The 12,806-nt window shown below is 39.0% G+C and overlaps 1 protein-coding gene across 1 annotated transcript in view; it reads left to right on the top strand.

The window, feature by feature from the left end:
* Positions 1-12,506, top strand: part of LOC139723274 (disintegrin and metalloproteinase domain-containing protein 12-like) — a 32,972-nt gene extending 20,466 nt beyond the window's left edge. The window contains 10 exon segments of the mRNA XM_071634532.1: positions 360-490; positions 1,276-1,447; positions 3,172-3,345; positions 5,187-5,310; positions 6,300-6,400; positions 8,347-8,384; positions 8,919-9,117; positions 9,845-9,922; positions 10,462-10,579; positions 12,400-12,506. Of these exon segments, the coding sequence (XP_071490633.1) occupies positions 360-490; positions 1,276-1,447; positions 3,172-3,345; positions 5,187-5,310; positions 6,300-6,400; positions 8,347-8,384; positions 8,919-9,117; positions 9,845-9,922; positions 10,462-10,579; positions 12,400-12,506 (1,242 nt within the window).
* Positions 12,507-12,806: the final 300 nt, after the last annotated feature.

Genomic DNA, 12,806 nt, shown 5'->3' with positions numbered 1-12,806 from the left:
ACAATGTAAAGTTGAATAAGACACTAGAAATGTGTAGTCTAACCAGACTGGCTGGCTACCAACAAGTGTTAATACTGCAGATTTTCAGGAAGGTGAAAAAAAAGAGTTGTGCATGACATATTTTGTAAAAGTAATGGAAAATATGTTGGCATGGTAACAGGACATTAGTTAATGTTTAGTATTCTCAGCAGTGTAGGGCTACCAGTGTAGGACTACTAGTGCAGAACTGTTAAGCGAAGGTATTATTCGTCACCGGTAATGTTTCTAGTCTTTACAGATTGTAAGCATTACTACCTGTACATGAAGTAGCAGTTATTTTAAACCATTATCATCTTAATAATATTTTATCTTCCCTGTAGGACCTTGAGCTTCCTTTAGCACGTCAAGCAGTCATCATCACCCATGAAATTGGCCACAATCTAGGCTTCTTCCACAACACTCCGGCCTGCACCTGTCTCGATACATCGTGCATCATGGATGAAAGTCTAGCGTGAGTTACTGTGACATCAAAGAGAGTTTCTATGGCCTGCTGGATCATCGTGTGTTTTTACCTGTTTTGTTTTGTTTAGTTGTAGCTGTTTCATGCATCATATCTTTTGACAGCACTTGAGAAAATAGCCTTCAGTTGTTGTTGTTGTTTTTGTGTATTTTGCTGAGTGATAAAAGTTTACATGATCAGAAACTCAGGGACATAGCTCTGTAATAAGATACTGAAAATGTGTGTGACTGACTTTTATTTAAACAATGTGAGTATAGTTATTGCTATATTCCTCCCGTGTTTGCTTGTTTTATGCATTAGGGATGAAATAATTTCAAAAGAAGCATGTTACAGAATATCTGAAAATATTACCTCTAAAGTTTTTGTCATATCAAGTTAACAGTAGTAATGTATGATTGCAGATTACATGGCATCAATTAGACAATCTGAGTGGTATTCATGTGATAAATGTTGCTACCATTGTAAGCTACTATTACAGGAAATGTATTTTTACAACATATCCACCTGAACATTTTCAAAAATACATTTCTGGTTATGTGAACAGTAATTGAATATCATTGTATTGTGCTATTCAGTGATTAATGGCTGCTGTAACTGTCAACTAAGCAGCTGCTACTTTGCAAGTTGAGGTCATTGCAAATTTTCTTCTTGTGAAGTCTGTTTTGCAAGGTATTGAGAGAAATGGAGGGGGTGGGAGATTGTGATTTGCATGGAATAGCTTTTAAGATGTTATCTAATTTTGTTACCCCTGGGTCAATCTTTCTTCTACCCTCCAGTGAGCCTCCGTCCACCATGTTCTCTAGCTGCACCAGGGATACCCTGGAAGACGTGTTGATGAAGGGGTATGGGGTGTGCCTCCTCGACTACCCTAAGAGCTTCTATGGAGGACCAGTTTGTGGCAACCGCTTCCTTGAGGAAGGGGAAGAGTGTGACTGTGGTACCCCTGAGGTAGGAACCCAACCCTACCCACACCATCCCCAAAACAACAACAAACAAACAAACGAACAAACAAACAAACAGGCTATCAGTGTGATGAACATTTAGTTATTTATCTTTGAGCTTGAGGTGTTCATAAAGAATCTGCCAAGTTCCATCAGGTTCCAATAAACAGAGGATTAGATGAGTATTTTAGTTGGTGATAGTCTAGATCTGCCCCTGAAGGAGTTTGTTACATCATTTCTATCCTTGAGACCAAAATACTGCCCTCTAAAACCCAAAAGTGTGTCACCATGTGTCGCCTGTCACTGCAACGCTGCTTCAGACTTTGCAACAAAGCATTGAACGGTTGGCACACAGAAGTTCTTGTGCACAGATGTGATAGATCTTCAATTTGGACTCTTTACAGTAGAGTTTGATATATTTGTTTGGTGGCCTGATTTTGATGTAGTGATTATCCTACATCCAGCCTGGGGTGTGATACTTTATTTGCTGGACTGTTGGGATAAACCGGATCGGGCCTACTCAAGCATTCACAACATTTCTAATGTATGCTTTATTCTTGATGAAACCACTCATGTGTCTTAAGCTAATTTGTGTTCTTGGAGATACATGTATTCTTGAACTTTCGGTTCAAAGGCAACATCCTAGTTAGGGTTGTAGATAAACAAGATGATGATACATGTATTTAGGCCCTATATGATGTTTTGGAAAACAATGCTATGATTACAATAGGAGATTCAGGCTTCTATCAACCTGAGATGATTTTCTGGCTAGCTTTCATCCATTCCTGTGAAGTTCAAGTGATTGCACCATTTCTCTAGCACTGCCTGCCTGTTTGTTGATCATTGGTAGAAGTTAATCCTATTCTAACTGGGCTATTTGAGACCAAGTTTTTACTGGGGGGGGTCAATTTGATCCCCCTTCAGATCTCGGCCGCCGATCGCGTGATCGCCGCAAAATTTTGCCTGCACATAGAGCCGGATTGCAACTACAAGATTATATGGTCATACAATAGAAAAAAAATTGATTTTATATTTTTTAAAAGATTAATTATGCAAATTTATGCATGAAATCATATTTTCATCTATAACTCCATTAAGAAGATTGAAGGATTGCTAAATTTTTGCTTGAGAGTTCCTCAAGACATATCAAACAATTTTCTTATAAAAAAATAGCGCAATCAAAATCAGTTTCTTTTGTTTTGTATTGTTTTTAATTTCTTATGTAGTTTATTGTTTTTTCGTCCTTTTGTTTTCTATTGTTTTTTGCCAAAATTTGTTGCAGGCACTTTTCCAAGCTGAGCTGATTGATTAATTTCAATGGTTAAAAGTTGAAATAATCTAATTTATATCAATTAAACAAAAAAACACAATTTGCATTGGATTTGCACACAAAATCATGAATTTGAGCTGTTTTGGGGTTGACATGCATATGCAAAACATTGCGTAACTTCAGAACGGTGTACCCGGACGTCGCAAATTTGGTCTCAAAATATGCGGAGACTTCAATGAAAAAAGTCATGAAATGCCGTGGCAAAATCTTTGCGCGTTGCGGAATCGTGGCGCGAAATGTCGAGGGGGGGGGGGTCAATTTGACCCCCCCAGTTAGAATAGGGTTAAAGGTTGGTAAAAGCCTGAATTTCTTATTGTATGATCTCCCCAACTGATGAAAGTTTTCTGCACCAATGCTGTGATTGTAAAGATAGTTTATCTTTGCAATGTGCACTCCACCAGGAATGTGACACAAAGTGCTGCATTGCCGAGACGTGCCGTTTCCATGTCAACGCAACCTGTGCGGCTGGTCAGTGCTGTGATGAATACTGCCAAATGAAGTCTAGAGGTGCCCTGTGCCGTGATACTTTCAATGAGTGTGACTTACCAGAATACTGCACTGGGATGTCAGCAGAGGTAAGATGTGGGCACCATTTTATGAAAGTATTCAGCCCTGACAAGTTGTCAGTCTCTGACAATCACCATAGTAACAGTCAGTACCAGAGCCTTAGACACTAACACACAATCTTTTGTAGTAATTTCTTGTTGAGGAAAATCAGCATATAGTTCACTTGTTCATTTGATACATCAGGGGATGTTTCATAAAGTTGTTCTTAAAGTTACAAACGACTTACCAGCAACTGGTAATCAGTTCTTGTGCTGAATTATAGAAATTCTGATAAGTATTGCACATCAGAACTGATCACCAGTATCTCTTAAGTTGTTCGCAACTTTACGAACAGCTTTATGAAACGGCCCCGGTCGCACTGACCTCATACATATGGCTTGTTACTGTATTTTGTTACCATAGTTGATGTCACTGTTAGTCTTTCATGTGGTAGAGTAAAAAATGCATTGTCATCCAAGCCCTTTATTATTCACATGTGATTGCTTGTTTTTGTTTAAGAATATTTATAGCATCTCCATTTCTCAATCTGTAACTGATTCTTAAATTGGCAACACATTTTTTTTATGTAAGACTAAGGCTTTAGTCTGTTTTCAAGTTTGTGCAGATTCAATGACTTAAACCAGTTCCATCAAATCTTTGCCCAGTATATGAAGTATGTAGTGAAATTCAGAGTTGCCAATTTAATAATGTCCAGATGATTATATCTGCAACAAATATCCCCAGGACCTGATGAGATAATGATACACACCCTCCTTCAATACTTTTGATTTCTACAGAGTGAGGACATTGGCCAGTAAATTTGTTTTCTTTTAATAAAAAACCCCAGCAGAAATATAGTGTTGTAGTTCTTTCCATAGCCCATACCTTTTTGTGTGTGAGGTGACCTTTTGAAAAATTAGTTATATTCAAGCTTTTGCCATGTGCAGTGAAGTACACACTCATGAAAAGATCTGTGACATATGTATATGTGCATAGGTTGATAAAATCCACTTTAAAAGTTTTTCTAAAAGAAAAAAAAGTCAACAAGGTTCCCTTCTAAATTAAGTAGACGTAGATTGATAGATAAGTGGCAGTATGTTGAGATATTCATGTCTTGCAGTCAAAAGACTGCTTTGTATGAAGACAACTAAAATTCTTGTGACTACTATACAAATATACTTGGCCTTGAGAGTTTCTTGTTAAAACTATGGGCAGAGGTGACTCCAAACTAGTACTATTCACTGAGGGGCGCAGCCCCGAAGTGAATAGTACCAGTTTGGAGTCACCGAGGCCCATAGTTTTAACAAGAAACTCGAAACTAGGCAAAGTATATTTGTTTTATATTTTGGATCAAAAATTTGAATAAAAAGTGAAAATCATTTCATATAGGCCCTAGGCTTAGCCGCACTGCGGCGGCAGCACAGCGCCTGCAATACGCAACAGTGCGAGAGATCGGAAATTGAAAAACGTAGTAGCCGTGGCACCGCCAGAGTTGCCCGTCGCATGTATCCAAGCGCTCGTATGGCTGCTGCAAACCTGAACACTAGAATTCGGGACCGGACGCGGACGGGTACACTTGATTGTAAAGAAGGGTGATTGTGACATCATTTTGCAAATAGTATACTATTTGCAAAATGTCGTCATAAAAGTGACGTCATTTTGCAAATAGTACTTCATGGAGTGTCAAACACACCAACACTCTAAAATAGTTCAAAATACCTATAATCACGTGAAGCTCTTTTAACCAATCAATGGAAGACAAATTTTTGATCCAAAATATAATAAGAGATATACCTACTATCGGTGTGGAGAAGAGCCTATTTGCCTTGAAGTGAAATTTGTTTTGTTTTTTGTGTGATTGACTTTGCAGTGCCCAGGTAACGTCTATTTGCAGAATGGAGAGAAGTGTTTAGGAGATGCTAATGCTCGCTGCTTCAATGGAAAGTGTCTGAGCTACCAACGCCAGTGTGAGGATGTATGGGGCAAACGAACAAGTGAGACCAAGGATTCTAAAATCTCAAATTAGATATATTAAAGGGGATGGCTAGTAACTGATCAGTGGGAATCAGTGGGAATGCTGGAGGATGATTGTTCCAATCCTTGTGGGATTCATTTAAGAGTACATTATATTTCTATTGTTGTGTGAAAATTATTTGCTTCAGAATGGTCTCATATTCAAGTAATGTGCAGTTTAATGTTTCCAGGTTAGTGTGCCTGGTCAGTGATGGGGCATTAATTTGCACATTACTTGAATATGAGACCGTTTTGAAGCAAATGAATTTCACACAACAGTAGATATATAATGTACTCTTAAATGAATCCCACAAAGATTGGAACAATCATCCCTCAGCATTCCCACTGATTCCCACTGATCGGTTACGAGCCATCCCCTTTAAGAAGTCAATCTTTTTCTCAATCTAATTTTGGATTGGGCCCTCACCTCAATCTTATAGATTAATTTCCAATCTAAGGAATTTAGAGAGTACAACTGTAGTATTTCTTAGTTTTAAAAAAACAACAACTAGTCCCTATTTATCTATAACAGCTGATAACAAAGTATCATCCAACAAGAAATATTCTCTCTCAGTTCAAACTTCTATTGTACACCCCCACAATATAAACACAGTTTTACGGCGCGAGATCTTTTCAGCTAGCAGCAGTGGAGTTATGGAACAAATTGTACCCACGTATCTCAGGCAAACCGACACAGTAGATGATTTTAAGCGTTTTTTTGAAAACACATCTTTTTAACGTGTCCGTGGACTAGGCTTAACACTGTACAATGTTTGTCGCAGCTCTGTCACTTTTCGTCTTGTTTTGCCTCCTCTCTCTCTATCTCTCTTTCTCGTTTTTTTCCCATTTTTTAATAGTTCCTTCAATGTTCATAGAGACACTAATCTTTTTGGTGTGATATGTGCTGTATGAATACGGTTAATTCTTATCATTGTTATTATTATTGTTATTGTGTTTCTTTCTCTGTCAGGTGTACGGGTTGGAATCGATGAATGTTTTGACCTCAACAGACAGGGCAGCCATTTTGGCAGCTGTGGAGAATCTGATGAGGACCCATGTCCTATACCGTGAGTGTCTCTAGGGGGCAGCAGAGGGATATGTTTGGTTTTCGTTGTTGTATTGGGGTGGGAATTCTTTTTTTAATAGATATAAATAGTGAGAGCAGCTGTGCAACCCTATGAAGGATACCAGGTGTCAGAAATTGTTATGTGATGGTTGTTGGATATTCAAAAAAAATCAAGGGTCAGGTATTATATCACCATAAGATGTCTCAGTTATGATGGTGTTTATTGGATTAGAATGGCCACAGATGGAGTTGTTTCAGTCAGATATGAAGTCATTGATGACATCAGATTTAGCTTCATTACATACAAGGTGTGAGCTATTATCGCCTCTCTTATACAAGGTAGTGCTAGGTACTCCAGCCCCAGGCATCTCATCAATTGGAGATTTCTCCATCTGGACCCCTAGCAAGCTGGATACACTGATCACATGAGCATGCACACAATACTGTAAAAGTGGAAATTTTCACGGTGTTGAAATTTCCGCGCATTTCGCAAAACCAGAAGCTAGCGTGAAAATAAAAGCACGCAAATATTTTTGCATGCCATAGGTTCCTGTGCATGATATCTTGATTTGGCAGAATTTAAAACAAGCAAAACTCTTCTTACCTGGCCAAACGTGAAAAATTAGTCGCACGAAAATATCCACTTTTACAGTATTGTGTGCTGTCAGCAGTGTGAAGCATGATGTTCTTAGCAGTTAGGATCTAGTTCTAGGATTATAGATGCTCCTGTGCTATCTTAGCTGTGTGTTTGAACATACGTGCATGACAAAACCAAAGTTTAAAGATAATATAAAGTTTTGGTACCTCAAAAGTTTCCCCGAGTTTCCTTGTCTTAGTTTGTGTTTCAGGTTAAAGTACCTTTCATATAACTAACACTGTGAGACTTACTCGCCCCAAAGTGCTCTCATGTCTTAGTAATCATGCAATAATGGTTTCGTACCAGAGCAGAGCGGGCTCTGAAAAATTTGAATGAGCCGTTAGTTTGACTCGACGCGGTACCGCGAGAATCAATATACACGTATTGTACGAAACCATTATTGCATGATTACTAAGACATGAGAGCACTTTGGGGCGAGAAAGTCTCACAGTGTTAGTTATATGAAAGGTACTTTAACTTGAAACACAAACTAAGACAAGGAAGCTCAGGGAAATTTTTGAGGTACCAAAACTTTATATTATCTTTAATGGAGTCAAGTTTTGCTACAAAACTAAAGTACAGCAGCAGAAAGTGAAATTTGAAGTGGGAGAGAGTATCTCTTACCTAAGTGGAAGAAACAACTAGTAACGTTAGAGTGGGAGAAATTCAAACTCAATTGCGAGTGTGGGAGAGTTAGTGTCTCTGCTGTGGTAGGAGGGCACTTCAGTCACTTTGAATTAAGAGTGTATGATTTTATTACCCCCTGTATTATTTTACAATCCCTGGTAACACTCAAACTGTGATTGATTCTGACCAGATAATAATCAGTTTATGATAGTTGGGTGTGGGTATAGAAATAGATTGGCAGTCTGGAAGTGTCTCACTGAGTGGGTACTGACCAGGTTGAATGGTTTTTGTCACCATCTTTGTCATAATGCTTTGAGTAATTAAAATGAGTAAGGTCTACATAGGAAATGTATACCTGAACAAAGATGGCAAATACCAGTCTACTGCTATAAACTAATAAATTCTGATTCTTTGAATAGTTCAGATCACTGCAACTAATTTGTTTCAGAAGCTCGTGTTTGATTGTTCCTTGTATTGTGTTGCCGTGCAAGGTTGTGTTATCACTTGTTCGCAGTAGAAAGTGAAAGTTTATATTTTTTGCAGTTATTCATGCCAGCGTATCAAACAATGAATGCTTAGATAGTAAGTGAAGATTTTAAAGTCATGATGTGAATCACCCACAAGCTGCTGTGTATATAGAAATCTTGCAAGTGATGGTTCGTCTGCTTTCTGTGTTACAGGAAGCAGGATCCCAACGGCCCATGCTACAAGGCATGCCTACCACAGTAAGTGCAAAATTATAATGCATCAGTTTGAGGGATTACACCTATTACCATACAATTAACCATACAAAGCAGCCATTCAATTCTGTCTCTGATATTTTGTTGATCTGTTTCCAGTTTTGCTCTTTGAAGTTTGAGTCATTCACAAGACGGATTTATATGATTCTATATTTAGATTCTTCTTCTTCTTCTTCTTCTTCTTCTTCTTCTTCTTCTTCTTCTTCTTCTTCTTCTTCTTCTTTGTCTTCATCTTCTTCTTCATAGTATCATTACTGTTATTTTTGTTGTTATTATTAGTATTACGGTTCTTATATAGATTTTTTTATTAGTGTTATTAGCATTATTATTATTGTCAGTAATATTATCATAATCATCATCATCAGTATGTTTGAAAGTGTTACAATAGCTGGTAGATCATCAAAGCATCAATATTAAGATTATCATCATTAGTTTTTATTGTGGGCATGACTTACACTTTCATTATTACTGTTTGATCATAATTTATTCATCTCTTGTACCTCCTCTCTGATTGTCTAGGAATGTGAAGTGTGGTCGTCTGATGTGTGAAAACGTCCCGTCCAGACCGGTGCTGAGCGGCATCGCCAGGATTGCCACTGGGGAGGCGACGGATGCCTGGGGCCGGCGGCACGACTGCAAGTCAGCGTCATTTGACTTCGGGGAAGATGTCCCAGACCCGGGCTATGTTGCCGAGGGAACGCTCTGTGCAGAGGGAAAGGTGAAGGGAATAAATCCCTCAGTTTACCCAACTACTGTGAAATGAGGGACGTTAGCGGGCATTTGAATTTGGGGGATTTCACGAGTGCCAAGAGTCGCAAAATTGAAATGCATGTGAAAGCTCTTGTCTACGTTATACGCATTGAATGTTAGAGGCAACTCGGGAAAATGACCGTCTGCTCCAATTCATGAAAATTTCATGCCGCAAAAATATTGTGTATGATCACATTTTAAAGTGATGGATAGTTTTGATGATTTACAGTAAAGGATTGAATAGTGATATGATGCCAAGTAAGAAAAACAAAGGCAAAGATTGTGAGATGAAAAAGGAAAAGGAGAGTGAAGTAGTTGATGAAAACTTATAAATACAACAGAAGAAGAAGAACAGAATGTGTATGCTACAAGCTTGTGCACATTTTTTGCTGTTTGTACAGACAAAAGGACATATTTCAACCATAATTTCTTAAAGTATGTGCAACTCATTCGTGGTAGATAAGTTTTGGTGTAGAAGTATATGCCATTTTTTGATACGCTCAGGAAATTTTATGAATCAGACAGTCTTGTGGCAGAAGAGAACTTGTGGATCCAATATTTCCTATATTTAAATTGATAACTTGCCCTGCATACAATGTAGGTTAGCCTCTCTGAATATTGTGTAACAAAATAATGTAATCCTGTGTGGATATATCGATATGCAATGTAGATTTGAAACTTTATTTTCTCTGCAGATCTGTGTGGACTTCAAGTGCCAGAACATGAGTGCCGCTGGTGTGAGATCATGCCCGTACAACTGCCACAACCATGGGGTAAGTTTACATAAACTAAATCTGTACCATAGGTGAATGTGCTTGGACCATGTCCCCATCACTGCTAAAAGAGAGGATTTCATCCCCCTTTCCTGCAAGCATAGGGTGCTGCAGTGTGTCCAGACCTTGTTTCTACCATTAACCACAGCCACAGGGTAAAATGTATTCATCTTTGTTCCTACCACTACCACTGTCATGGGGTAACTGATCTCCTAGTTCATCTCCACTACCACTATACCAAGGGGTAACTGTTTCTTTTTAGCTTTTTCCTATCACTACCTTGACAGTAAGAATAAAGAAATGCATTGTTTTGATATGCAGCAATCCTACACAAATAAAGTCTTGAAACATTTTTGTTGTTGACTCCTTTTGCAGTCCCAGTTGCTGCTAAGAATTGAGTGTCAGTATCGACTGTAATTGAAATATGTTAGATGATTTCCAAGAACTGGATATATTAGCTGTTGATAATCTGATGTGATTCACGCACCAGCATTGATATATTGCTTATGAAGTAATGCTGATATTTCTTCTCCTTGTAGGTTTGTAATAGCAAGAATCATTGTCACTGTGACCAGGGCTGGGCCCCGCCTCTTTGTGACACCGTTGGATACGGGGGAAGTATCGACTCAGGCCCCGCCTCTCCCCCTGATCCATCTGGTAAGAATGAAATCTCAACTCTCTTCTCAAGTCATATATGTCCAATTATTTTTGTTGCTGTTGTGTTCAGTGCACAGTTTGTGCAGTTTAAATCTCTCTGTATAGAAAGAGAGAGAGAGAGAAAAAAAAAAATGCATTATACACATATGTACATGCAGTCCTGATAGGAGGCAACTTTTTGTGGCAAAATATTATATGAAAGAAGTCCAGTCATGATTTTTTTAATTTTTTTTTTTTGAGCAGAAAGTATCAAGCCAAATGGTTGAATACACTTTTGTGTTTGTTACATAGATCTTCTTATCTGCCTGTGCCTCATACTGTCTTATCAAAGTTTAAAAAAAAGGTTCTTGTGCTTGAAGAATCCCTTCATTTGTTGTGTGCGATACAATTGTTCGGTTGTTAAATGTAGGGTACTTGTTGAACCATGTGCATTAGTGCTCATTTCATGACATTTGTTTCATTGTTCTATGTCTGTGTTTGTTAAAAAATATCCTCGTCTGTCTTACTTCATCAAAGTCTATAGATTAAGTGACGAATACATCTATGTTCAACATTTTTAAGTTACTTGATTTTTTTTTGGTGTAAATGCAAAATATAGGAGGATAAATTTGATTAGATAAATCGTCCTTTTCAATTATGTATTCCTTACCATGCTGACTCAATTACAGTATGGGTATACAATATATAAAGTTCATGTGCCCATCATTTGTCATTTCCCTTAGATTTTACCAAACAAATTGAAATGAAAAACAAAAATAGAAATATACATATGTTTATCAAAAAGCTTTAGGTGTTGAGGTAGTGTGAGTAGGATGTATATTGCTATGTCAGCTGATTATTCCAGCATTCATGTACACCTGTGATGCCACATTGTGTGTTCTGACCCATCCTGTACCCTTCCTCTTTGACCCATGGCTCTAACCTTTGACCCCTGACCCTTGCTGGTCACTTGGTACAGTCCTTATCACAACTGTAACCACTCGTGGGGTATCCCACCTTGTCAGTACTGCTCCTGTATCTATGGGTGAGTAAGGGTGCATGGTATCAAGAGCAATCATCCCCTGAAACAACAACAACAACAACAACAACAGAATTAATAATGAGTAACTCTTCTCCACCGGTGGTAACATCCTCTCACCCAACCCCATTCCATCTCCCATCCTGGTAACATGAAGGAGTTGGCACTGGAATTGGTTTCATTTCAAATTCATGAAAAAAAACCATAGAGACCACACATCTACCTTAATTAAAATTGACTTTCCCCACACCCTGTCTGATCATCTCCCAGCCTATCCACACCCAAGTCTTTCCATGTCCCAGGCTTTCCCCCACCCCAGTTCAGTCTTTCAATGCCCCAGGCTTTCCCCACCCCCAGTCTGTCTATCTCATAGATTTTCTCCACCCTCATTCAATCTGTATATCTCTCAGGCCTTCTCAATCCCCAGATTTTCCCCACCCCAGTCTTTCTATCCCTTACGCTCACCCCCAGTATCTCCCATCTTCCAGGCTTTCCCCTCCCCCAGTCTCTCCATCTCATAGGTCCCCCCCCCCAATTCAGTCTTTCTATCTCTCAGGCTTCCCCCACCCCAGTTCAATCTTTCTATGTGCCAGGCTTTCCCAACCTCCAGTCTGTCCATCTCATAGGTTTTCCCCACCCTCATTCAATCTGTATATCTCTCAGGCTTTCTCAACCCCCAGATTCTCCCCACCCAGTCTGTCCACTTCCCAGGCTTTCCCCCACCCCATTCAGTATTTCCATCTCTCAGGTTTTTCAAAGCCTCAGTCTGTCCATCTCATAGGTTTCCCAAACCCCCATTCAGGTTTTCCCTACCCAAAGATTTTCTCCACCCCTAGTCTTTCCATCCCCATGCTATCCCCACCCCCATTCAGTCTTTCCATGTCCCAGATTTTTCCCACCCCAGGCTGAGACAGCAGGGCATTGATGATGATGTTTCTTCATAGTCTCAAGTCTAACCTCATGCCTTAACCTTACATTTCATTGATACTCAATGTCTGATCCTTGGTACATCCCCTCTCAACATCCTCTTCTACTCAAGCCCCCTCCCCCCCCCCCCCTTAGCTTCCCACTCCTCCCTCAAAAAGAAAGAAGAAAAAGAAAACCCTTATCAGTTTGATAGCAAATTAATTGATTTTGGCCCTTAGTGCATCAATATTGAAAGTAGCATGGACTGTGATTGTGAACCAGTGTATGTCTGTACAGCAAGCC

The sequence above is a fragment of the Diadema antillarum genome, unplaced genomic scaffold (assembly GCF_040938485.1).
Source record: "Diadema antillarum isolate AM-2024a unplaced genomic scaffold, OU_Dant_1.0 scf00000184, whole genome shotgun sequence".
Lineage (NCBI taxonomy): Eukaryota > Metazoa > Echinodermata > Echinoidea > Diadematoida > Diadematidae > Diadema > Diadema antillarum.
This window is presented reverse-complemented; position numbering and strand designations above follow the sequence as displayed.